The following is a 27,547-nucleotide window of genomic DNA, read 5'->3' on the forward strand; positions in this document are numbered from 1 at the left end:
AATGCCTGGAAGTTCTGTGTTTATTTTGCTAGGACTGTTGCGTAACAGTGACGCTGACATAAAAAAAACAACAACGTCATGCTACTTGCAGGCACAAGCACCAGAACATTTGGGCATATATTGTCAATGAATAAATTTGAAGGAGGAGGGCGGGTGGAGTTATGAAGTGCTGTCATGTCACAGGTGACCTGTGGCAACCCTGTAGAGCAGGGGTAGTCAACCTGTGGTCCTCCAGATGTTCATGGACTACAATTCCCATGAGCCCCTGCCAGCAAACTCTGGCAGGGGCTCATGGGAACTGTAGTCCATGAACATCTGGAGGACCACAAGTTGACTACCCCCTGCTGTACTGTGTTCAAGGCAAGAGATGGTCAGAGGTTTCTGCCATTGCTTCCCTCTGCAGTATGACCCTGGTACTCCTTGGCAATCTCCCATCCAAATAGTAGCTTGCACCAGCCCTGCTTAGCTTCCAGGATCTAAGGAGATCTGGGTCCGGGCAGTGCTGATTTTTAGATGACTTTAAATTGCCTTTTCTGAATTTAATGATTGCATCTTTCTGCAGAGGTCTGTGTATACAAACCGGTATTTTTGAAGGTACGGATGCTCACTGTTGATCTTAAAATGTTTGCTTGGTGGGTTTCTGCTTTTGAACGAAATTTCTAAAACATGAAACAAAGCGTAGAAATTAACCGAGAAACCACCTCCTTCCCCGGTGAAGATTTTAAAAGCCAGCACTGTAAAATATTTTTCTGCTCATTCAATGCTCGCCTTCCTGAGATGCTAATTGTCCATTTGGTGAGAAATAGTGACGACCTTCATATTTAAAAAGAATCTGTAGGCTATCAGTGGTCTGGACTTCTCCATTCCAAGGTACAGCCTTCTGAAGATTCCCACCAACCATTTCCCCTCCTGTTGAGAACAGCGATCGCACAGCATGCTGGGACCTGTAGTCTTTGCCAGGCGTGCCTCCATATTGAAGGCGGGATAGCTGGCTCCCTTTTATTCCAGCTGCGTAGCTGCTGTCTCCTGCCCAAGTTCCTTTCTTAGCTGCACAGACCTTACCCAAGCTGGTAGAAGAGAAGTAACGGATAAGCCCGCCTGATTGTGCTGTTAGGAATTCAGCCTTTTGCTTGTACACCTGGCTGCAAGTTGCAGCATTTTTGGACCCTGTATGTAATTGAGAAGATCTTCCTTGTTCGGCGGGTGAGACAATGGGGGAGGGAAGCTCTGCTGGGGTAAGGAGAGGCAGAGATTTCCCACCCCCGTGCCCGATCCCTTGAACCGAAAGCAGCCAGTTAGGAAGCTCTTTTGTGCCGCCTGCTCCGTCTCCTCTTCTGGCTGCCAGCTGGCTTTCATTCAACATTGTTTTCATCACTGGAGAGGAGGGAGAGGGCTACAAAAAGACATGGGAGTAGGGCTTTTTTTTTTCTCTCTCTCTCTCTCTTTCTTTTTTTAAACCCAAGCTAAACAAAGCAGCTGGAGAGAGCCCTGCTTTGTCGTGTGAAGAGCGGAGAGCGCTGCAGTTTCCCCTGCAAAGCAAGATGCATCCCCCTGAGTTTCTCCAGTCGTAAAAGGAAACAAAAAAAGGATCCTGTGTAGAGGAAAGCCGTGGGCTGGCTGCCAGCAGGAGAGTGCGGGAGGAGCAGCTGCTCGTGTTTCCATGCCGGCCTCTGGGAGGGAAAGAGAAGGGGCTTTAAAAGGACTGAACGGGGTTAAACAGAGCTTACAAACAGCAATCCTGAGTTCCTTCCAGGCAGGGGTCTGCTCTGTGCTGGAGGCATCGCTGCTCCTAGCTTTGTCCCGTTCTGCTCCAGTTGCCGTGATTGTTCCTGACTTATCTCCCCCACGGCCGCCTGGAGCCAGAGGGCACGCTTGCGGTCTCCCGACTGATCCCCGTAAAGCCAAGCGGTTATCTGAAATCCTTCTCAGCTCTGCCGTGCTGCGGAGCTGGAGCAGGCCGCCTGGTCCGGGAGGTTTTTCCACCGCTCCTCAGTGCAGGCATTCCTGAAAGTTAATCAGGGTGAAAATTGCAGTCAGTCATGTCTGGAAGCAGCAAGAGGCTAATCCCAGAGGTCTGCCGATCCGAACGCCCGGGTAGGAGACATTCTGTTTATGTGCCGCCTAAAACTGCCAGTGGAATCGATTCACCTTTGAGTGTCGAATCATTCTTGATTAGGTTTTCTCCGCCTCGCGTTTCCCCGCAAAAGGTCACAAGTAACGCGGGCTGTCGTGGGTTGGGCTTGGAGCGGCACAAAAGAAACCTGCCTTCTTGGCTTCAAGCTGATCTGCTTGCCGGGGCTTTCTATCTAAAGCACCGCCTGGTGAGATTTGTTAGCGGTATTTCGATAGGGGCTGCTGGTTCAAAGTGAACCTTGAGATGCGGTCTCTAATGAGGGGCTCCTTCTCCGAACGAAGACATGGTTTATAGAGGTTGTAGCCCTTAATGGAGCTGGGTGATTTATGTCTGGCGCTGCCTGTGTGCTGCTTTTCCCAGTGAGAAGCCGTCTGTTTCTGTTCCATGGTTTCTCTTAGAAGGTCCTCATTGGCTGCTCTCCAGCTAGACAAGCGGATGCTTGTGCTCTCTGTGGTGCAGTGGATGAGCTCTGTGTGGCAGGGTGGAAATGGAGAAGGGCTTTTGCCCTTGGGTTGGGTTCCCCCGCATGTGATTTTAATACCTTCCCGCTTTCCAGGTGCCTTTACTTCTTCACTCTAATATACGGTTCGGAAGGGCGGCGTGCCAGGACTGAATAGGTTGTTTAAGTTTCCCATGTGGGGACCTGGTTTGAATTTTCTGCATGTCCCGGCATGCAGTGCTCAGTTTGTTATAATTTGTAACAGAGCTGCGTGCTGGGACTTGTAGTATACCAAAGTTGAACTCTTGGATTTATTAGGGAGGTGACTGCTTGTAGGGTTTGTGTCTCTCTTAGGTCACCAGATTGGCTCCTGCAGCTGGGCCTTGGCGTAAAACGTGTACTATAAAGCAACATATATTACAATTCTGTAGGACTTCTCATCCTGTGAATGGTTCGTTTTCTACATTAAATGTTCTTTACTTGCCTGGAGAATCTGATGTCCCTCGTCGATGGTAGAACATAACAAGAGATTGCCGGTATCAGACCAGCGGTCCATCTAGTCCAGCGTCCTTGTTTACAGCAGCCAACCAATCAAAAGGTCAAAGGAACAGGGCATATAGGGTGAAGAGCACTGTGTCCCAAACCGCCCAGAGCTGCAAAGAAATGGGCGGTATAAAAAAATCTAAATAAATAAATAAATATTATGCAGAAACTTTCTGACTCTGTATACGAAACCCCCTTTTAGTCACCATGGCAGGTAGTCATGTTTGGTAAGATGGCCTATAAATGTTTTTAATAAATAGATTGAAGGGCCTCTTCTCCATGCATCTGTCTAATCCCCCTTGAAAGCTAACTATGCTCATGGCCTTTACCATCTCCCTTGTAACTGTTGGGTTTATTACAGTAGTCAAACAGCTCTCCCATCTTGCTTCCAACACACCTTTTAGGCTAAGAGAGAGCAATGTTCATGTGAATTCTTTGTTTCCATATTTAACGCCTGGAGCTCCTTTATGGAGTTTCATAAGCCATAAAGAATGGTTCCCTGCCCCAAGGAGCGTGCCATGTTTAACAGTGGAGGGAGGGGGGGAGGGAGAACAGAGAGATAAATGATAGCAAGGGATAAAAGTGAGTAAATGCCACAGGCATCGAGCCACTGGGGTTAAATAGGGATGAAACCTGAGTTGAGAAATGCACCCATTTCAAAATGAACAGCATTGCAAGCAGCTCATGACTACCTCTTGGTGATATTTATGGCCGAGGCCGTCTTATTTATATACACCCATACAAGCAGTTGCTGGAGAATTATAGCAGAAATAAATTTAAAAACAGTGCTGGTGGGGCAGTTCTGCTGGCTCTGTGAGCTAGGCTTGGCCACCTGACCAGTTCTTGTCAAACGCAGGTCAAGTGTATTTAAAAAGCATTCACAGGCCGGTGCTAAAGAGAGTTACATCCTAAGCTGATTGACTTTGGTGGCCTTGGAAAGGGGGTGTGGCTCCGCTGAGGGCTGTGCTGCAACTTCATCATGAGATAAGAAAAGCAAATGACACTCCAGGCATGAGCAGGTTTTATATGAACGGGAATAGCAAATGCAAGCTTATTTACTGTTATTGGGAAACCACAAAAGGCAATTATGGCGGCCGTGTTGGCAGACCCGGGTTTGAACCGCCGTTCTGCCGCGTGACCTTGAGGCGCTGGTGGCTCTCAGTCTCATCTCTCATGGGATTGTGGTGAGGAGAAAATGGCGGAGGGGCGTTGTAAGCCACTTTGGATCCACATTGGAGGGGGGAAACTGAGGCATAAAACATAAGCGGTTTAGTCAACAGGTCTTCCCCCACTGGATTTCACTTGTAACTTCCAACAACATGTTTCGCGGAAATAGCCACCATCCTGGGAGCTGTTTTTTTTTTAAGTTGTGTGAAGATTGCCATCTGCCTGTTTTTCCTGTTTGAAAATGCCTGCCATCATGTTGGATGGCCAGTTGCTATGGTGCTAAGCTTTGCCCCAGATGATTGCGCTGCTAAGAACTAGCAGTTCTCTCTCTTGCCCTTGCTAAGGAAGAGGCACTGTAATGAAATATTTTTTTTTTAAGGTAAGGCCACCACCTACATGGCAGCCTTCTTGGCTTCCTAGGACATTATATATAACATTTGACAGATATAAAACAGTCAGTTGGCAGTTTTTGACCACTGTGGCAGACCTGGTTTAAGAGGTATAATTGTATATTGCACCTTTGCTTATTAATAAGGCACAGGTGTGAGTGTAGTTATTAAACATTTGATAAATGCCAGTGTTGTTCTACTGTGGAACCTGTGTGCATTTGTTTGCCAGGATAGTTTTTCTACCCCCCCTGTTACTGTTGTAAATTCGCGAATGCTAGTGTCTGTGTGTTCAGCCATGGCTGAAGTCCTGTCAAACACCACCTCCAGAAGAGCACGGAACCAATTCATTAATCCTACTTTATAGCAAAGTCCAAAATCCAGGCTTTGGAAAGCCAAAGAGAATGAACGGCCGTTATTCAGAATGACTTGCAGTTATGCTATGCTAGCTGCTCACAGGACACATTTCCTTCGAAAGCCTCATACCAGGGGTGGCCAAACTGAGGCTCTCCGGATGTCCCTGGACTACAATTCCCATGAGCCCATGGGAATTGTAGTCCAGGGACATCTGGAGAGCCACAGGTTGGCCACTGCTGCCTTATACTTTCATCAATAATGGAGCATTGCCTTCTGGAACTTGTAGTCCAAGTCTTTATTATTACGGTACTAGACCAGTAGACTTTTATCTGAATGTATCAAAGGAAGGCGCTAGGGACTACCCTAAACTCTTGTGAAAGTAAACCCTTGACAGTGTAATTATTAGTACACTGTGGACGAGCATAGCCTATATCTGAGCATCGGACTGCAAAAACTGGATCCTCTTTTTATATGACACAATTGTACTGCTGTGCTCTACAGTCTCTATCTTGGATCCCTTTAGGAGAAAAGAAATTCCATGAGGTAGCCGAATCTTCAAGAGCTCTCAGATGTGTGTGTGAGGGCTTACTTTGTTGTCTGTGGTAGCCTTCCCGGTTGCACTTGTGACAAAGAGAGGTAAGTTATCAGTCATTACACGGCTCTGATCGTCCTCCAGGCAAGACCATGTAAGGAAAGGAGGTTGCTGTTCATCTCAGTTGGAAAAATGACAGTAGCTCTTAAAAAGTCAAGCATCCAGATCTTTCCAGAGCAAGTAGGCAGCGCTAAGCTATGGTTTAGTGCTGGGAGGGGAAGGCACTGCAGCTTTTGAAATCCGTTGCTGGCTCTGCAGCTGCGTGTCATCTCCTGGTTTTGCACTTTCTCTGCTGTTAAGATGAGAAGTCGTGTATTTTATTTCCTGATCACCCGCCAAGCACTTGGCTCACAGATTCAGAATCCTCATTATGACCTGTGGCTTGAGGAGGGGAGGGGGGAGAGGGATTGTTAGCAACGCATAATGTGTGGGTGGGGGTGTTTGTAGGGAATGGATTTTTAAAAAAGAGTCCGGTTCCTGCAGTCGACTAAATGAATCCCCAGCATTTTACAGCATACCTGTCTCTCTGGATACACACACACTGCTTGTTTGTCTTCTCCGTTTGTAAAAGGAAAGGATTCTTTAAGGAAAAAGGCGAGGGCTGCTGGCTTTCAGTGTTTCCCATCAATAAGACAACGCCACACAGATCGTCTTCCTCCAGTGCTTGATGGCGAGAAGCAGAGGACAATAACATACAAGAGCCACAGCTGGAGGGGCGGCCCCGGGTTTCACAGTAGAGCCTTCCTGCGGCCATCCTCAGCTGGGGCTTGGCTGGCTAAGGGGAATGCTGTTTCATGTGCTAATTACCTCTTGTAAATGTAATTGCCACATACTTATCTTGTGAGGTGACTTTGACTTGCTGCTTCATAGCCTCCAGGGAAATACCCGGCATACAAGAGGCTTCACGAAGATCATGTTTTTTGGTCTCTTAATAATCAGCCGAGGACAGTGCATTGAAAGCCGCTCTCCTCCATTCCTGCCGATGCGTTTCCGTCTTTAGATGCAGCCTGTAAGTGCATCTCTGCTGCATGCTTCAAACCCGTACATGTCAGTTTGGGTTTCTCTTGACTGGTCAGCCCGGAGGCGGAGATAGTTTTAGTAGCATGCGTGTGGCTTGAATTTGAATTTCGGTGTTTTGGTTTAGCATGGGTTGGGGTTCAGAATGGTGCTGAGCTCTAGCCCAGCGACGGGTTGGTGATCCTCCCTGCTTGCGGCCATGTTTAACCTCAAGGCGTTGGATCCTAGGCCCTGTGATGTGGGTGAAGGATGTGAAGCAAGCAAGTAGTAGAAAAAGAAGAGTTGGTTCTTAGATGCCACTTTTTCTCTACCCAGAGGAGTCTCAAAGCGGCTTACAAACCCTTTCCTCTCCCCACAGCAGACACTCTGTGAGGTAGGTGGGGCTGAGAGACCCCTGATATTACTGCTATATCAGAACAGCTGGATCATTGCTGTGGCGAGCCCAAGGTCACCCGTGCTACATGCGTCAAACAGGTTAGAAGTCTGCACTCTTAAGCATTACACCAAGCTGCCTCTCGGCACACACTCAACTGTCTTTTTGCACTTTTCTGAGTCTGAAGGCGAATGTAAAGCGATTGTGCTGAAGTTAGGCAAGTGAGTACCTGGGTTGGAGCCTGTTTGGAATCCCTTGAGTTCTACAGGAGGATGGAGGAGTATAAGTAAATAACGCCTGTGTTTGTGCATTTTGGTCGTGGATTTTCACATAGCCATGGTGTAACCCCTGTTCTCACTCTCCCTTTCAGCAATGATGCTGTCGCCTGGGTGCACGATGACCATTGGAGGTTTGAGCACATAGCTGAAGCTGCTACTTCATACCCCCCCCCCGAAGGCTGAGGGAGCAGGAAACGGCCTTGAACCTTGAGGTGGGTTGTTAACTCTAAGATGTCCTTGAGCAGTGGAGCTTCCGGAGGGAAAGGAGTCGACGCGAACCCAGTTGAGACATATGACAGTGGGGACGAGTGGGACATTGGCGTAGGGAATCTGATTATCGATCTGGACGCGGACTTGGAGAAGGACCAGCAGAAATTGGAAATGTCGGGCTCCAAGGAGGTGGGGCTTCCGGCGCCGAACGCTGTGGCCACTCTGCCCGAGAACATCAAGTTTGTGACTCCGGTGCCAGGCCCACAGGGCAAGGAAGGTAAATCCAAATCCAAGCGGAGCAAGAGCAGCAAGGACAGCGGCAAGGCTGCGCCCGGATCCTCTCTGTTCCCGGCAAGCGAAGGGACCAGTGGAAAGAAGGACGTTCAGGGGCGCCCTGGGGACGGTGCGAACTCTGGCGGCCTGGTGGCTGCCGTTGGCCCAAAGGGCTCGGAGAAACCGGCCAAGGCTTCTCGCAGCGTGGCCACCTCAAAGAAGGACAAGGAGGGTAGTTCGTCCAAGAGCAAGAAGGAAAGGACTGAGGGTGCGGGTGCTCCGGCAGAGAAGGAGCCCGGGGTGCTTCAGCCTCTTGCCTTGGCAGTCAGGGTTGGGCAGTACGATGGGGGCCAAGGATCAGAGCCTGCTGCCGAGCAGCTTGGGAGTATAGCTATTGACACAGGATCTGCACTCAACCCCTTGGGAGTTAAATCAGAGCTGGAAGAGGGCGACGGAGAGTGCCGGCAGCTCAAGAAGGTGAAATCGGAGAAGGTAAGACTGGGCTGGAGGTTGGGCCTGGAAATGGGGATGGTGTTGGGGCATTAACACACACACACACACACACACACACACACACACACACACACGGTTGTGCCTCATTGCAACTGGGCAGATGCATTGCCGCATAACTTACTATTGGCTCGGTTGCCAGCTAGGAGTAGGAATTAAGGGCTGGTTCTTACTCACTGGGACTCAGTTGGTGTACATGCCAATGTTAAAAGATGTGGAAAGGAACATTTTCAGACAACGCCGGCTGCTGCGTCTCCTTTGGAAGATGGTGCTGATTTTTCTCTTTTTCAAACCCATGCCCTGTCTGGGATTGTGGTCTGTCAGCAGTAGGTTATATATATAGGACACAACACATCTGGCCTTGTAGTTTTCCGTTCTCTATAGCAGGGGTAGTCAACCTTTGGTCCTCCAGATGTCCATGGACTACAATTCCCACGAGCCCCTGCCAGCAAATGCTGGCAGGGGCTCATGGGAATTGTAGTCCATGGACATCTGGAGGACCACAGGTTGACTATCCCTGCTCTATAGGGCAGGTACCCTCCAGAGGGTGCCAGAAGATTTCCTAGGGTTACAACGGGAAGGTGGGCTGTAGGGCACGACATTCTTTTTGAAGCTATGCAAGTAAGGTTTGGTACGATGAAGCCCTTTTGATTAACTGGCCTGTGTGTCTCAGAACTTTATATCCTTTTTATTTTCTTAAGTCGATGTCTAATTTGCCTCTTTTGGGCTTTCCATTGGGTTTGCAAGCTTGTTGGTTTGTTTTTGTCTCCTTAAGAAGAGCCTGGTGACTGATGGAGTCACAAGCACAAATTTCCTTCTGCTTTATGCAACTTCTAAAAAAAATTCTGCTCTTGCTTTTTTCATTTGCAACCCGCTGGTTGCTCCCCATATTGATGTGTACATTCCCCGTCATGTTGTGGGTCCATAGGGACGCTAGTCTGCTTTGTGACAGCAGCTCATCATGGTTGTTTGGAGGATATTGAATCATTTTTGGCTGAGAGAAAAAAATAAAAACAGAAGGCATGAGCAGATAAAGTAGCTTGGTTGCATCACATAGTGTCAAACCAGGTTTCCCTGCATCTTTCCAGCACACCTGTGATACTGCACCTGTTCATACTCAGTTGTTTCTAATGAGGTATATAATGAAAGAGATTGACATATTACATGTCTCAGAACTCAAACATAGTTTTGTTAAAACATTTTTGTCCTTATAACGTATTACAGTCACTTGCTGTTGCACATCTAGTCCCTGAATTCTTCCTGTAATAGTCGAAGGAACTGTTCTCTGCAATAAGGTGAGGTGCTAGTCGTACCCTTCCATACAGGTGAGCACTGACGGGACCAGGTGAATGTTGATCTCCCCCCTATGGTCTCACTGTGGTTTCTCTATTTTGGAGCTTTTTAGGTTATAACCGCAGGTGTCCAGATCGCTATTGCTGATGATGCTCTTATCAGGTTCATTGCTGTTACTTCCAGAATCCAGGTATATACGGATGGGCCCTGGAGACAAATGAGTGAATGCCTCTCCTGACCTTTGTGCAGGATTCATTGGCTCATATGAAACAAGGAGGTTCCTTTCTGGAGATAAAAACTAAAGCTAAAGAGTGTTGCAACCCCTTGGATGCCAGTGTGGCAAGAAAGTGACATTCATCTGCATACAGAATGGGAAAAACAGGACTTGAGCCTTAAGGTATGCGAGTGGCAGGGCTTCTGAACACTCACTTTCAAGTTACGAAGGGGGCTGGAGGCCTTGATTACGCTTTTACAAAGCAGTTGAGATTTATTTCTCTAAAGTGCCATCAAGATGCCTCACTTGGATTCTGAAGGCAAAAGAAGCTTGCAAAATTGAACCGTATTCCTGTTTAGAGTTAATAACAGAAACCTTTGCATCTCTCGGGTGCTCATGTGCTAGAACACATAAGGAAATCTGTCCCTCCTCTTCTGCTTCCAGTCTATGGTTGTGACATTTTGGGCTGCGCTGCACTTAGGTTGTAATCCACCTGACAGGGGGCTGTGGCAGTGTTGGGGGTGTCTGAAAGAAGAGGTCTTTCCAACCCTGACTAATATTTGGATGGGAGACCCCCAAGGGTTCGGGAGGTAGTTCCTCCAAAGCACATTAGGCTCATTATGCAGAGGCAGGCAAAGCACCTTTGAATGTCCCTTGCCTGGCTGCCAGACAGTCCTTGGGGCTCCTGACTATATACCACACATGCCATACGATAAATAAAGTCAGATGTAAATCAGAGCTTCTTTGCATTCGCATATACCTTCCATTACTTACGGAAACAGGACCCGGGTGCTTACATCTCTTCTTTCGCCAGCCAGCACGTATAGGTAAATGTTTTAGCTTAATTTTTTTTTAATTGCTGTTTGTAAATGTTTTTTTTTTTCTGTGTGTATGTGTATCCCAAGCCTGACCCTGCTTTTGGGACGAATCCTGGAGTTTGATAACGGTTAGGTAGGTCTGTTTGAACATGGCACCCAATTATCTTTTACAGTGATGGGACTGTGCAGTAGTTGATCTTCGAAGAACGGAAGTAGCAATATGTAGTAAATGTGATGCCTGCAAGATCTGGAAAACAGCTGCTTTCTTAGCAGAAGGATCCTACACCGTTTCAGGTGTTCTTGTCAGAATCCCAGCTCAGATGAAAACCAACTGTGGTCTTAACCTCACGCTTCTAGTGATCGCCACCAGCTATCCCTAGCCATGAAAAGTATGAGGACAGCCTTGTCCCACAAGAAATACTATATTCAAAAGCTGCTTGGGTCACATGCACTTTATTCCCCCCCCCCTTTCTTCAGACACCTTTAAACCTGTCTTTCTGCCATGTTGAGGGCAGCTCACAAAATATGTGCCATAAGGCATAGGAGTAAAAAGTTACAAACAATACACAGCAGGAAAGACTACATATATGAGCTGATTTTGCCAACCTGGACCTCAAAATGTCAACTTTGGTAATCACCACAAGCATTCAGGTCTGTTTCCCAACACACACACTCCCCCCGCACCCCTTTCGGTCTGCTTCCCTGAGAAACAGCTGTTTTGAAAAGGACTTATTTGACAGGCTTTCCTAAAAAGTAACAATGACACTGCCCTCATTTGTCTGGGAGGCTATTTCCCCGAAGGCTTGGGGAGCATAGCCCTTTGAAAGATGATGCAACCAGAAGACACTGCAGAGACTGAAGGATAGTTCACACATGGTTTTGAAGCTAGAGAGTCAGACTTCGTATCTGCCTTGTTCTGCATTTCCTTGGATCAGTTACAAGAAAGCAGGGAAGTCTGCCCGTTGCTTTCCTCTGAGAGTAGCAAGAGTGGATGGTGTTTCAAGATCTACGTGTTCCCTTGGCAAACTGTAGGACTTATAATTGGCTAGATCAGGGGTAGTCAAACTGCGGCCCTCCAGATGTCCATGGACTACAATTCCCATGAACAATTCCCAAATGCTGGCAGGGGCTCATGGGAATTGTAGTCCACGGACATCTGGAGGGCCGTAGTTTGACTACCCCTGGATGAGGAAGGAAGGTAAAATTCATGATCCACTTTGTAGGAGATTCTCTAGCCAGAATCGAACTGCATATCTGTCCCTCTTGGTAAATGCATTTCCCCAGCAGGGTACAGCTTGATTGTCGTCTTCTCCAGCACCAGGTGGATTTACGTCCGAATCACAATGTTGGGTATATGGTACAGAAGGCACTGAAAGCAAAAAGGCAGGGAAGCAGGCTTCAATGATGGAACCAGTTATGAAGCCTATAATGCGTTCCAGCCCCATATTTCCCCCCACTCGCTAATGTTGAGGTTGGAGCACATTTCCTGGGGAGAACTGAGTGGGTGATCAGTCCTTTCTGTGCCTGCCAGTCCTCTCTTCCTGGCTTGGCAATTTCCTCCTCCGTCTTTCCTACAGGAAATATTCGAGGCAAAAAGGGAGGACCCTTTGTGGAAGACGATGCCTGGAGTGTATTTTCTGGTTGGAGGGAGGGCGATCGGAAGATGCAGCAAATGTTAAATGCCACAACTCACTGATCTGTCCTCTGCAGTCTCCTAATTTCGGTGCATTTGCATTAATGAGCAGGCCTATGGTTCAGGAATGGCTGCGGCTGTAACGCCAGGAAGCCAGCGTGTTTTGTGCACTTCTCCTTGAAGCTGCCCTTTTTGTAGTCACTGGAAGCTTGGAGAGGCAAAGCTTCCTTGTAGGGAGCGAGCGAGCTGGCTGGCTGGCTGGCCTTTGTTGCGTAGCCCCTTCATCTTTTTCCTTCTGTCTGCTTGGAGTCTAGCTGGGAGCAGCTGGTGCTCAGACTGTGGAGCTGCTTCCTCTGATAATGGCGCATTAAGTGGCAGGTTTTTGCTGCGTGGCAGCAGCTCCCGTAGCGCCTGCAGGGGCGGGAGGCGCAGGCCAGCAGCTCCATCCGCCCGTCAGCATCCTCTGCTTTGCTTGCCTGCCTTAGTGCAGGATAAGAGCGCAGCAATCAAACTGCTTCCCTCTGTTCAATGCCTATTCTGGCTTTGTGTCAGTCGGGGTGGGGGCACGCCCATTGGGACGAGAAACTGGGGCACTGTTACTCCATGCCGAAAGGGGAGGGGCTTTGGGAACCTTCTCAGGCAGAGCTGCAGATCCCGCAGCTGTTATTCTGCAACCTCTTGTAGGTGCAGTCAGGCGGTAATTGAGGAGGAAGAGAGGGCCCGGGCATTGCACACAAGACTTTGGCACCGTCCGTCCAGGGCATGTTTTTGTCCAGCTCGGATTCTCAGCTGCGTGCTCTGCCAAGGTTTTCAGCGTTTGTGTAGCTAGCTTATTCCTGCTTCCACTTATACAGATATGATTGAGCAGAATAGGTATGCCACTGGAAGCGTTAACCGTGAGGAAATAGCGTGTTTTTCAGCTCCTGAAAGGGGAATGATGTCATGGCCGTTGGGTCACGAGCATCCTCCCCTTGTAGGTGTGGCCAGGTGTGGCCAGGTGGGAAAGTGGTCTGGACAGTCTCCAGCTTGCGTATCACTTGCATGCCTTGCAGAACAGAGATTCCTCCACCCAAAACTTAGAAAAGGCCAATGGGAGCAGAAGGGTCCTCTGCAGGGGGCCTTCTTCTGAGCCTGTTTTGTGAGTCTGGGGAGTTTTGCCATCTCTTGAGAGTTTTTCTTCTTGGCGTTTCTGCTCGTCTTTGGAGCACTGGAATCCTGAAAGAGTTCTTTAGACCAGGGGTAGTCAACCTGTGGTCCTCCAGATGTTCACGGACTTCAATTGTAGTCATCATTGTAGCTTTAGACCAGGGGTAGTCAACCTGTGGTCATCCAGATGTCCATGGACTACAATTCCCATGGACTACAATTCCCATGAGCCCCTGCCAGAAAACGCTGGCAGGGGCTCATGGGAATTGTAGTCCACGAACATCTGGAGGGACCACAGGTTGACTACCCCTGCTTTAGACCATTGGAGATTGCTGTCAGATCTAAAATTGGCTGTCAGAAGGCCAGTTAATTCAGCCCTGCAAGTTGTTTGAAGGCAAGCATCTCACCTTCTGCCTCACTCTCCTGAATAGTTGTCTCCCCCTCTTCTGTACAACTGAGTACAGAGGTGGTCATAGGAAGGAGGAGGAGCCTTGGCATGAGCGCTTCTTTGAGGGAGAGCTGAGGAGGAGCCTGAGGTGGGACGGGGGCCAACAAGTGTGGCACCTCATCCCTAAGGCAGTTTCTGCAGTCATCGATCCCTCCCTCCTTGCTCAGCCAGCCAGCCAGCCAGCCAGCCACCTGCTTCTGTGGCTGTAGGGCTGAAAGCCAGATTGGGCAGGAGCGGTGCCAGCAGCCAGCTCTGTGTGATCCCTGTGTCTCGCTTTCCGCCGAGGAATGCCAGGCAGCTGCCATCGTGGTGAAGAGGGCTGTGGCAGCAGCGAAAAACTCTTCCTGGGAACTGATTTCGTAGCCAAGCAAATGATAAATGGGGGGGGGGGGCGGGGGCGGGGGTGCTAACCGAAAATCTTGGCAACTCCTTGTGGCAGCATCCGTGCCATTCTTGTTCTTCTCCCCTCCCTGCCTTGGCTTGTCAGAGTGTGTAGTAGCAATTAAAAAAGAAATGAAAATCAGGTTAAAAAATATTGCACATTTCCCTCTCTCCTCTTTCAAAGTTAGGTAAAGGTATCCCCTACGCAAGCACCAAATCATGTCTGACCCTTGGGGTGACACCCTCCAGCGTTTTCTTGGTAGACTCAATACAGGGTGGTTTGCCATTCCCTTCCCCAGTCATTACTGTTTTACCCCCCCCCCCCAGCAAGCTGGGTACTCATTTCACCGACCTCGAGTCAACCTTGAGCCGGCTGCTGGGATCGAACTCCCAGCCTCATGGTTAGAGCTTCAGACAGCATGTCAGCTGCTTTACCACCCTGCGCCACAAGAGGCTTCTCTTTCAAAGTAGGTGGGTTCGAATTAAATATGGAAACGTGCATGTTAAAGCCACCACAAACTCTGAAGACTAGGATTGTGGCCTTCTATCCAATATCCTTGAGTTAAAGACTGCTTTTCTGTGCAAATATACTTGTGATGGAAAAGAGACCCTTCTAAACGTCAGTCACTGAAAAAATTATGAGCGTAACAGCTGAGCGGAGATGACCTTTTGTGCCACTCCAGTATCAAGCCCATAACAACAAAAAGGGCCAGGGATTAACAAGTCATTACTGCTACTAGAATCCAACTCAGGAAGGGGCTATACTCTGGATCTCTTAACAGGGTCATGTCCTGTGCCCATCTAGGGGATCAGCTATGCGCCTGTTCGTAAACTTTTTACAGCCCAACTGCTGTTTGCTCCATTTGGAATATTTGCAAGCCTTGTTTTCTGGCTGTTTTATGAAAATAAATTGGTCTGCTCAGAGTCTTGAATGAGAAGAGTTCTGGAATCATAGCTGTCCGTAGCATGGAGATCGTGCGAAGATGCAGAGGGCCTCAGGGTCTAGTTTGAAGGCAGGTGATACAGCAACTCTGCTGAATATCAGCAATAATACATGGTCAGCGGCTAGATGGGAAGTCCCCCGGGGACAATCTGTACGGAAGAAAGATGGGCTAGGAACGCGGTAGGTAATAAATAAAGGCCGCAATAAGCATATTTTTGTACGGTTAGCTAGTATTGTTTAGCTAATTTTTAAAAGTTTTAAGGGCTCCCTAGAGAGTTTGGGGGCACTGTTACAGACATGAAACATTAACCTTTAAGGTTATGTCATTTAATAAAAGCATGTGGTCTGTGTAAAATATCGCATCCCAAGTAAAATTATATACTAGCAGCAAAGCTGTTCGTTTGAGATCGGTACGTAATTAAAAAAAAAAGTAACCATCTGTAAAATGGCATAACGTATACAGCCTGGATAATGTAAATGGTCTAATAGTGCATTTTGGGATTAAATCAAACAATTAGTATGGATAATTGGTCTGTGAAGTCCCAGTGGATGGTTTAATTTAAACCAGTGCTTTAGGTTGACCCCACCCCATCCCCCCACCTGGTTATTTAAATTGGCCCATCTGCTTGCTGTATTTATTCCCTAATCCAGCGGTGGCCAAACTGTGGCAGCGGTTCATGGGAATTGTAGTTCATGGACAGCTGGAGAGCCACAGTTTTGCCACCAAGGAAACAAAGGGCAGCACTGTGGCAGCTACATTCAAGCTTATCTCCCTCTCTCCCATATCCCAAAGAAAGACTAAAGGCTGAGAAGCTCCAGGTGCAGTTGCTCTAGTGCTGCCTGGGAATGCCAGGAAGCTGGCTAGAGGGCAGGCAGGCAGGTGCATTTTATTGCTGAGCAGCTCACCGGGGGGTAACCTCTCCTACTATGAGGTGAACCAGTGGCTACGGTGGCCCATGGATGTCATATCAAAGAGAGTGCCAAATATCGAAGAGAAGAAGAGTTGGTTCTTATATGCCGCTTTTCTCTGCCCAAAGGAGTCTCAAAGCGGCTTCCAGTCGCCTTCCCATTCCTCTCCCCACAACAGACACCCTGTGAGGTGGGTGAGGCTGAGAGAGCCCCGATATTCCTGCTCGGTCAGAGCAGCTTTATCAGTGCCGTGGAGAGCCCAAGGTCACCTAGCTGGCTGCATGTGGAGGACTGCAGAATCGAACCCAGATTAGAAGTGCGCACTCCTAACCACTACACCAAGCTGGCTTGTCAAGTCAACAGAGTGTTCCAGCGCACAGGAGAGCTTGTCCTTGTATACAAGCAAATCTGTGTCCACTTGTACCCCCCCAAAAAAACAAGCGTCAGAGCTTCCCCTCACTTCCAAGATGTACTCGTTGAGGTGTGTTGTGGGAGGAACAAAGCTTGTGAACAAGACTACACTCGTACGCCCGTGTATGTCGCGCATTAAAAACGGCCAAAGAAACCAATTTGTTGCTTCTAGAATCGTTGATGGAAGGACAAGGTGATGCCGGTACTAAACATACAGCCTGCGTGAAATCAGGCTCAGGAAGTGGGGCCGTCCGTGTCCACAGACTCCAGACTCCAGTTACTTCCTCAGGGTTGTTGCTTGGGCTGATTTTTTTGCTTTGACTTGAAAGCAAGCACCGTTCCTCAAGACAATGCTGGGGGAATAGGCCTCCGTATGAGAGCTTTCTAGCAGCTGCTGTGTCTCTGCTGCTTCCACTGTGGTCTCCCTGTCTGAACTGAGTTCAAAGAAGCTGCCCCCAGAGCTACCAACAGGGTTGCCTTTGAGGTGGGGGGGGGGAGAGACAAGACTTGCAAACCAGAGTAATCATTTCCTTACTGTCCTCCGAGGAGCGAGGCAAACGCATGGCACGCTGCCAGCATGTCAAGAGCTACAATGGAGGAAATTGGACTTCCTTGCTTTAAACCATTGACATTTAGCTCCCAGAGAGAGAAGTGTGTGCGTGTGTGTGTCTGTGTGTGTGCGCACACACACACACACGAGCATGCTGCTTATTAATTGCTAGATTTGACTGCAGTTGCCTCTGAAGGTTGGTTAAGACTGAAGATCACGAAGAAATGCCTTCTTTTTTACAGTCCTTTTCAGCATCCGACTCGTATGAGGAGGAGGGGGGCCGGCAGTGTGCGTCAGTGTGGGAAACCTATTTAATATTTCCGATTTGCACGTAGTTCAGTTGTTGCCCTTCAATGTCTAGCCCCACGTTTCAGCCCCGAGTGGAACCATCCAGCTCTGTTCAGTGATGCCTCTTCCTTCTCCTGCGACTTGAGAGGCAATTTCTCTTGGAGGTGGCATCACTCACCATTTTAATTTTTGTTTTCAACGGTTTGCAGGCTGGTTAATGTGATGCTGTGTATATCTGCATCTTGCCTTCTGAAGTCATTGCACTGATAATGCAAAGCATCCAAGTTCTCCTGACAACCATTAAGTCAGATAGCTTTTGTTCTCTTCCTTTCCGTCCCCTCCCACAAGTCTACTTGCCAATGGATGTTGGGTAGAAGAAGAAGAAGAAGAAGAGTTGGTTCTTATATGCCGCTTTTCCCTACCCGAAGGAGGCTCAAAGCGGCTTACATTCACCTTCCCTTTCTGCTCCCCACAACAGACCCCCTGTGGGGTGGGTGAGGCTGAGAGAGCCCTGATATCACTGCTCGGTCAGAACAGTTTTATCAGTGCCGTGGCGAGCCCAAGGTCACGCAGCTGGCTGCATGTGGGGGAGCGCAGAATCGAACCCAGCATGCCAGATTAGAAGTCCGCACTCCTAACCACTACACCAAACTGGATGGAAGAAGAGCTTCATATGTCAGGAGATGGAAGGAGGGAAATTTGTGCCCTTTTCCCTATCTGAGAAATGGGCCAGTACTGGGATCACGAACTGCAAAAGGGAGTTCCTCCCCCGGGGTTTTGGTTGAGGTCGACTGGAACTAGCAACACCTTCTGGGTCTCCTGAACCTCCCTCCCAGGAATCCTTGCACCTGACCTGGACAACCGTGGACCTGTTTGATTATCGTTCTGTTAAATGTTTATACCACTGTTACTATTAGCATTACCCCTGTTGTTGTTTGTTCTATTCAGTATGTGAAAAATGAGCTGGATGTAGTTATTTCATGTACCACCTAAACCACCCTGAGCCTCGGGGGAGGATGGTGTATAAATGTAAACAAATAAATACCTAGAACAGGGCTGCAAGGGGAAGAAAGAGGCTGCTATACATTCCAGGCAGAAGTTCACTGCTTCTCCCTTTTCAGTTCCAGGTATTGACAGGAAGAAGGGAGGCGATCCAAACCAGGCTCATCCTTTGTGCTTAGGGGAGAGCGTGTCTTTTAGCCTGGAAACCGACTCTAATGTGGTAGCGAGCAAGAGAGAGCCCCACTCACAACCTTGTTTCAATCTTTCAAGGTGAGCTCTGGCTCTGAATGGCTTTTAACCTTTAAGAGGCAGCTGCTCTCCAAAGGTAAAAGGGGGAAGAAGAGAATCCAGGCAGCTTTATCTTCATAGCGTAGGTCCTTACCGGAGACCATCATAAGTGGCCAAGTGAAGAGTGAATGGCAGGCCCACACGCTCCTGCCCTTGGAGGAGATGTTCTGCCATTATGCAGGGATTTGCCATTCACAGTTCATCATTTGTACGACACAGAAGGATAAAGGTGAGGTTTAAAAGCTTTAGTTGCTTATTTGGTGGCTATTTTGACAACCGTGGCATTCTTGTATAGGCTCTGCCCCTGCCGTGCAGGAAGAGAATCTTATTCTTTAGGCCAGGAAACTGCGGCCCTTCAGATGTCCATGGACTACAATTCCCAAAATATGTGCCATAAGGCAGGGGTAGTCAACCTGTGGCCCTCCAGATGTTTGCTGGCAGGGGCGCATGGGAATTGTAGTCCATGGACATCTGGAGGGCTGCACTTTGCCTATCCCTGGCCTATACTCTGCCTTCCATTTTATTTCTGTGGCGTGGTTGTGGTCAGTGGCTTGGGTCCTCGTCCATGGTGATGCCCCGGCCGACTGACTCAAAAGTGAAAAGGGAGCAGAATCATGAAGGTATGGCAATAGAGAGGATTAAAGAGGGAAAATAAGGCCAGGTATCCTTTGCCTGCAGTACCCTGTTTCTATGCATAGGATTCCTGGAGAACAGGAATGGTCAACTGGGACGTATATGCTGAGCCAAGGTCAAGCGTAGCAGATCTCTGCCGCCTTAGGTAGTGACGGAGACCTGTGGATCATCGCACTCTCAGTGACACAAGTATCTGTAACAGAAACCTTATGGCTTTTCTACTGATGTTCCACTTGAGGTGTGCCAGATACAGTGATCTGTAATGTTTGAGATAAAGCTTGATTCCCCCCCCCCCAACCCAAGCTGAAGGGTTAAAGGGTCAGCATCTGGATTTAATAAGTAAAAACAGTCATGGATCGGAGTCAGCTTAAACCCAGTCTCGAAAAGGGAACAAATATTTCTGGTGTGATAGCTTAGCAGGTTTTGGTAGGGTTCCAGGAGAAAACACAGCAAGTAAACTATCTGTCTGAAAGCAATACTTTGTTTATAGGTTTGGCATAAAGGCATAGCTAAGCCCTACAGCTTGTGACATATATAGTCCAGCCTTTACCTAGGGATGGATCTGTACATTAAATCAAGACAGAAAAAACAGAAATGAGCACACTTTTGAGAAGGGAGTGGCAGCCATTTTTGCCTGCCCTTTACAGTATACTCTCTGGAGTGCTTAAAATGGCCAGATCGGTCACAGACGATGGATTCCTTTTCAAAAGGGATCTGGAGGCACCGATCACCACCAGAAGCATGACACTTCTGACCGCATCGGGTTTGGTCTCCTTGCGAGCCAAAGTGTGTCCAAAAGAGATTGAGCACTAGACAAGAATGCCACAGAGGCACAAAGACTGATCCTGGGGGGGGGGGGGGGGCAGCCATTTGCAAGTGCTTCTTCTCTGGATGCAGCCGCACCTTTTGCTTCTTTAAGCCATGTAGGCAAGGTCTCAGGGGGCCCCAGAGCAGGATCCAGGAGTGGCACAATGTATGTGCTCCTGGAACCTTCAACCTCCCTCCTGAGGTTTTGTATCAGGCACACCATGAGGCAGGAAATTGCCCATTTTTGCAAACAGTTAGACTTGCTTCCAGCTCCACCCCTGTCTTTCCCCCCAAGACAATGAAGAACATGGGGAGGTCCTTCCATCCAGGGGCTATACTGCCTGGCTGACTAAAGTAGCCAGGAAGAAGGGAAGATCCAGCCCTTTAATGCATATGGAGAAATCCTCTGACGATAACAAAAGGGGAGGAGGGGCAACCTTCTTTCTGACCGGGATGAGGATGGCAAGATTCAGGTTCCAGAAGGCAGAGGATTTTCAGCATTTAATTTTCAAATCGTCAGCAGCCTTAGATCTTAAGGAGCCTCCTGTAACAGAGGAGCAGTCCACTGGAACTGAGCCCAATCACAGACCCAGATAATAATTTCCTAGCATAACCCCAGGCCCAAAGAGTTTTCCTCTGCCTGAATTCTTTGAAAGACAGATAGAAAGCGGAGTGATCACGTCCCATTTCTAACACGCACTTTTTGCGGTTGATTAAAAAGCTGCATTCACTAATTTCCTACGCAAGTACCCCTTGTGGACGCATCAGACATGGCACTCCATTCATCTGGCTTTCTAGGAGGATGGAAAAGAGCATGTTGGAGATCCAGTGGGCTTGATAGTTGCTCTTGCTTTGAAGAAGGCACACGAAGCTACCTCCACAGCTATCAGGGCTTCTACTACTGTGTCCACCGTCTCCAGGGCAGCCATAGCAACTTATCCCGGAAAACAACTCTAGGCTGACAGCGTGTGTCAATCAAATCATTCCTAGCCAAAGCTACACTGGATTCCTTTACCTTCTCAACCAGGGCGGTAGTATCAGGAACAGCTGCCAGAAATCTTTTGGAGGTGAGAGCATGGCAGGCAGACTATCTTTGTGAATCGCTCAACAAAATCTTAGTCAAAACAAGAGACAAGAAGAGAATCCTTCCCAGAAGCCTGAGCGGCATCCGTTGAACACCAGGCTCTTATTCCTTTCATACGCAACATATATTGTCTACGTTTTACATTCAAAAGGATTAGAATCATAGAATCATAGAGTTGGAAGGGGCCATACAGGCCATCTAGTCCAACCCCCTGCTCAACGCAGGATCAGCCCAAAGCATCCAAGAAAAGTGTGTATCCAACCTTTGCTTGAAGACTTCCAGTGAGGGGGAGCTCACCACCTCCTTAGGCAGCCTATTCCACTGCTGAACTACTCTCACTGTGAAAATGTTTTTCCTGATATCTAGCCTATATCGTTGTACTTGTAGTTTAAACCCATTACTGCGCGTCCTTTCCTCTGCAGCCAATGGGAACAGCATCCTGCCCTCCTCCAAATGACAACCTTAACCTCAAATGATTTGAATGTATCCCATTCTTATGTGTCTACTTCATCTACCCAAATCTTTCTCTCTGGTTCTTTCCCAGCCTTCCAAGGGCATTCTTCTACATAGGAGCCAACCAGACCCAGAACTGCTTAGCTTCATCTGCTTTGCTGTATGGTATACTCCTGGGACCACTGGAGAGAGGAACTACATTTTACTTTTTGCTGACTGCCCCTTTAATGGCAAAATCTGAACAAGAGCAGCCGCTTGCCTGAACCACACAGCACGTGGTTGGGTTCCGCTGTTCTTTGTTCCAGGGGATCATCCCCTCAACATCTGTTCAGCAGATGGAAGCGGTTTGCTTCAGAATGAGCTGGCTGTCTTGTTCGTAAGCGGCCTTCCTTCTCAGGTAAGACAGCTCAGGTGGGAAAGTTTATGGCAAGGTGTGCAAATTGCTCCAATCTGTCTCCAGCGTTGGGTGGGACAGGAAGCGTATCTCTTTGAAATTGCGGCAAACGGAATGATTTTTATTGGGACCGTAGGTTCTGCCCTTTGGGTCCAAGGTCATGGAAAAAAGCTCTACTGAAACGCTTTCCAAATTTGCATTGTGTTAGATCTGTGTTCCGAGTCTGGAAATACTGTAGGCTTGGCTTGCGTTTGCTGCCAGAGCGCAGGATCCTTCCTGTACAATTAAATTGTGCGCTCGCAGCCCTGCCTTCCCTCCCAGCCTGCTAAGCAGACCTGCATGAGGGGAAAAGGGCAACTCTGCTTATGGAATGTCAGGGTTCCCCAGCAAGGACCAAGCCGTTACATTGAGAAGAGCGTCTGGGCTAGGAGCCTTCTTGTTGGAAGGCCCGGGAAGCCCCATTTTGAAGCCTGAAAAGGATCTTGGAGGGAGAGGCTGGGCAGCGCGCCAACTGGCTCTTTGAGGTGGCAGCAGACTCATAAATAAGAGCCGGCATGTGGGCCAGCAGCGTCTTTCCTCTCCTCCCTGGGGAGACCGGCTGATCTGGAGAACACGTTTGGAGGGCTTAGAGCTCTGTTTGCTGTTCCCATGTTTTCTAGCAGGAAGACCTTCCTTGGTATTAGCACATGAAGGCACAGGAAGCGTTTGTGTTCAGTATTTATGGCCCCTTCAGAAGTGGCTATTAATCTTCGATGCTGTGCAGGTTTCTTGTGGGGTGGGAGAGCTTCAGAAACCTGTACCTTTCCATCTTGATGAGACCGGGAGGAATTCGAACGCTTAATTAAAAACCTGGCCTCTTCTCTGTTCTCCTGCTGCAGATGGATATGACACTGCCTCTCCAGAGTGCGCAGATTAGATGCTGAGGCATGGGGAAACTAATGCGTGTAGATGCTTATCGCAGACTTTTATGGGAGGGCTGTATGTTTTTTGTTTTTTTAACCAGAGTTTTGATCAGTTTGCTTGGGCAAGCCTTCAAGGCCCAACTTGCATGCTGGTGTGTTTGGGGCCAACTTGCTTGCCCCAGGACTTGTGGTTTCCCCCTCTCACCTAGAATAAGGACTGTGTTCCTCATCTGAGGTTTGCAAGGGGATTTGGTATCGAAGGCAGCGTCGCCCCCAGATAACATCCATTTTGCTTCATGTTTTGGCTACGGAGATGGAAAACAGCAGTGGATGGGCTTGTGGTTGCAGTAATTGCTGTGGCGTCTGGAGCTGCCGCTCAGCCTTTTAAGCTGCCGCTTGGCCTTCGGAAAACGGCCCTTGTGGTAGAGCCGTAGGCAAGTAGAGGAGGATTTCAGTAAGCAACTCCTTAGCGGTCGTTTTGGCTTAAGTCTCGTGGGTTACTCTTCTAATCAACGGGAATGAGAGTATGAAAATGCTTCCCCTCAGTATGGCACATTATAGAAGATGGCCTTCAGGTTCCCTTCTATCGTAAAAACTCTTTGCTTTTGTTAGCTTTTTCAGTTAGGTGGAGATTTGCCGGCAAACTTCAGGTGGCTAAATAACCGTTCTTGCTTTTGAGTGTTGGCCAGCAAAAAGAACTCCAGAATAGAGTGAGTTCTTCCATGCTGCTTTTCTCTCCCCGGAGTCTCAAAGCGGCTTACAATCCCCTTCCCTTTCCTCTCCCCACAACAGACACCCTGTGAGGGAGGTGAGGCTGAGAGAGCCCTGAGGTTACTGAAGAAGCAAAGTTGGTTCTTATATGCTGCTTTTCTCTCCCCGAAGGAGGCTCAAAGCGGCTTACAGTGAAGATACATTCAGGTGGGTCGCCGTGTTTGTCTGAATCAGCAGAACAAAGTTTGAGTCCAGGGGCACCTTGAAGACCAGTGAAGGTTTTACTTTGAATAAGACTTTGTTGGTCTTAAAGGTGCCCCTTGGCTCAAACTTTCTTCTGTGGATTCCTGTAAGAGCAGAGGCGGGGGGGGGGGGGGACTCCTGTCAAATCTTTTTTAGGGAACTGTGAGCCATGCGCAGACTGAAATAAGCATGCTCTTTGTGTCAGATCTGTTGGAAAAGTCAGCTGGGGTAGAGCAGGAAAGGTTAGTGTAGCTGCTGTTAGATGTTCTTGTTCTGGGGCCAAGAATTTCTAGAAGCAAATTGATCTGTCCTGGAATTGGACTATAATGGCATTTTAACGATAGATTTATGATTATTGGCAGAAGGCTCCTTAAGTGCCCAGTGGAGCTTTCAACAGCTGGTTCGTGGCTAATGGGGAAAATTATTTGTTTTTCCTAGAATGAAACACAAATCTTGGGTTGGAGAAATTCCTTAGAATTCCTCTCTCCCCCTTTTTTCAGTGGAAAGCTTGACACCTTTTTGGTTTGATACTATGTGAGTGATGGGGTGGGGGGGAAGAGTTTGAGAGAGGCTGCATCATTCTGTTTTATCCTGTGAGTCATTCATTCATTCATTCATTCATTCATTCATTCATTCATTCATTCATTCATATATGGAACTGTGATTTGATCACCATCTTCTTGCCTGCCTGGATGGCCCAAGGGGGCAACTGTATTTATTTTACCTTAGGATTTTCTTTTTCAGGAGGGAACAAGCTATGAGCGATTCAGAAGGTCTGAAGAAAGCCCCCATTCCTTGTTTCTTCCTCCGTGCGGCCGATATTTATCAGGGGTTAAAACAGAGGAAAATGCATTTGACTTAACATCAGTCATAAGTACTGTTTGCATTAACCCTCCCAGGACCAAAGCAGGGCACGGTGTGGACTTTCCCCTGGAGCTCAGTGCCAGCGTGAAAGCTAATGAAGTTCATGACAGCTGCTAAACCAATTTGCCCCCATACCAAATAGGCCAAGTGACGGTTGGCAAGCCCGTTCTTCCATCACGCAGCGGTTTCTTCAGCCCTGATCAGCTGCCCGCCTCTCTCACCCACTGATCTGCAGGATGTAGCGACCAATCTCCACGCCAGTGTGTTATCAGTCAGCAGGGCTCGAGCTGCCCATTACCGTCTCCCCGCAGCAAGAGGGTGCGTGGCGGTGCTGAGAAAGGGCGTCTTTTGTTCCTTCTGGTGCCCTGTCTCCTGCACGGCTTGCATTTCTTTGCAGCAGGCCCGGCAGCATTGACAAGTCCGATTAATTGCGGAATCATTCCTTTCCCCTCTCCCCCACTGTAAAAGGCTTAATACAAAAGGGCAAAGCAGCCTGCTTATATCGCTGCATGGACTGCATCACGCATGCTCTCCTGTGGATGAGGAATACCTTTAGTAAAATGCATCCAGAGAATGTGAGCAATCAAGGGTCCTTATGGGGACCGTTTGGAGAAGGTCATGCTTATAGGTGCGGTTCCTTCCACCCCAGTCTAGAGAGAACATGTAGGCTTCAGTCACCCCAATATCCAGCAGCCTTCAGTACAAAGCAATTAAGAAACTGTTGCTATGGCACTGAAATCAGAAGGAGTGTGTATGTCAGTGGTCTGTAGATCAGGAATTGTTGCTTTCTAGAGAAAGATGAACACTAGATTAGGCTATTGGTTGATGTGGTTTTCGTCTTCCTCTTGGCCCCCTGAGTTTGTTGGGCTGCGTAGTCCACTGTGGCCAGTGCAGAAACATGACCTAACTGGGCAGATTCTTTAGCATTCGTGCCCCCAGGGCACGAATAGACATAATTCTCTTGTCTATTCATTCTGCACCCTGTCTCCTAACAGTTTCTCCAGGCAACGTCGAGTCCCTTGTGCTGAATCATCGTTGTCCACATCCCTCGGTGTTTGCTGTGTAATCTCCAGTTTAAATGCCAGTACCTTGGGACTGGGAACATTGCATGCCTTTTATTCTTCGTATATATAATGCTTTGCTGCTCCTAATGCTGCACGATAGTCTGGGAAGGGTTCCTGCCTAATAGGCTTCCTTGATTAGCATGGTGGCTGTTTTTCAAAAATCCTGCATAATTTATGCAAGCCACGGTGCCTTCCTTTTGCAAACCAGACTGTGCGCTTTTGCTTGGCTCTTCACATTACCCTGGCCTCTCCTCGTAACATCTCCCCACCTCCCTTTTTCTGTTGAGTATCAATACCTGCTACGTACAGGCACGCCGTGCATCTGATGAAGTGAGCTCTGACTCAGACTGATGCTGGAATAAATCTTGTTAGGCTTTTATGGTGCCACTGGGCTCCTGTTTAATTTTGCACTTCTGTCTTTGCACCCCCCCCTTCCCAATCATGTTTTGCCTGCACTGCCTCCAGCACCAGAACTAAGTCTAATAATTCTCATAAGTCGCTTGAAGCCGTCCGCTAGCAAGCCCCTCCTTATATTTTTTTTATCACACGCAAGTCGTAGCTAGGAGGGATTTATTGGAGACTCAGTTGTTGGGCAACGCTAAGCTCTTTTTCTCTTCTGTGCGAACACCCCTGGCTCAGTGAATTGGGTGGTTGCCAGCTGTCTTGCGTTCAGCAGTAACTTGCCCCTTTCACCTTTGGAACTTGCAGGCCCTGGTCTTGCCTGGGGTCTCTTCGACTGTTTATGCACTGGAGGTTTCACACCAGGCTGCAGGCTGGAGTTTTAGACGTGGCAGATTGCCCCACGTCTTCCTGCACCCACATGGGGGAGCATTTGGCCTGGTGTGCCTCATCTGCCCCCGATTTGTGCTCCTGCACGGCAACTGGGGCAGTGAAGTTCCCAGTGTGTAAACGGTCTAACTGAGACAAAAATGGAAGCAGGAGGAAATACTACCAAATAAATACAGTAAGCTACCTAACTGCAGTCTCGCCTTCCTTCCTCTGCAAGATCTGCAGTTCTACAGTTGCTTCCCCCCATATCTCATGAGGAAAATAATATATAATCCTGTCCAGATTCCGCATTTATTGTCTGTCGTCTTTGTGTCCCTCTTCCTCACCCTTTGAAATGAGGCGGGGAGTTGCAAAAGACAGAGTCTTTCAGTGACCTCCTACACTTTGGAAGAATTTCCTGCTCTTTCTGCATCTAGCACCTTCATCACTATTTGTACTTCAGCATCAGACCTAGAGTTTTGAAAAAGAAATTCAATTTGGGATCTTAAAAAGAAATTCAGTTTTGTTTTTGCTGCTTCCGTTTGCTGCGTTGTTTGTGTACATGTTTGAAATGTGTCTGTTGTGTCTCATCTTAGACTCAAGGCAACTAACAAAGTAAACAATAAGGGATTAGGTAAATTCATGGAGGTTAAATCTCGCAGTAGCGTGGTAACTAAAAGGAACCTCTGCATTCAGAGTAAAAGTTGAGTCCAATAGCACCATTAAGAGCAACAAAGATTTATTCTTTGTTGAATAAATCTTTGTTGGCCTTAAAGGTGCTATTTTTGTTGTGCTACTTCAGACCAACATGGCTACCCACATGAATCTCCGCATTCAGGGGCAGTCAACCTCTGAATCCCAAAGTCAGGAGGCAACACCAGGGGAAGGGCTTAGCCTTGTACCCTGTGGTTGACCTTCAAGAGGAACTGGTTGGCCATTACTTGAGACAGGCTTCTGGACTAGGGGGGCCACTGGTCTGATCCAGCAGGCCTCATATAAGTTGCAAACCTACAAATTAAAA

At 48.2% G+C, this 27,547-nt stretch overlaps 1 protein-coding gene across 5 annotated transcripts in view; it reads left to right on the forward strand.

Moving 5' to 3' along the window:
- Positions 1-27,547, forward strand: part of ZNF609 (zinc finger protein 609) — an 86,969-nt gene that overhangs the window by 10,474 nt on the left and 48,948 nt on the right. For 3 of the 5 annotated variants that reach the window (XM_077318234.1, XM_077318238.1, XM_077318237.1), the window contains exon 2: positions 7,379-8,261. In XM_077318234.1, coding sequence (XP_077174349.1) covers positions 7,518-8,261 — 744 coding nt within the window. In that variant the 5' untranslated portion in view covers positions 7,379-7,517. Of the gene's footprint in view, positions 1-380; positions 2,095-5,284; positions 5,663-7,378; positions 8,262-27,547 lie in introns of those variants that run through there. The other 2 variants (XM_077318236.1, XM_077318235.1) reach the window with 2 other exon arrangements.

The sequence above is a fragment of the Paroedura picta genome, chromosome 18 (genome assembly GCF_049243985.1).
Source record: "Paroedura picta isolate Pp20150507F chromosome 18, Ppicta_v3.0, whole genome shotgun sequence".
In the NCBI taxonomy this organism is placed as follows: Eukaryota; Metazoa; Chordata; class Lepidosauria; order Squamata; family Gekkonidae; genus Paroedura; species Paroedura picta.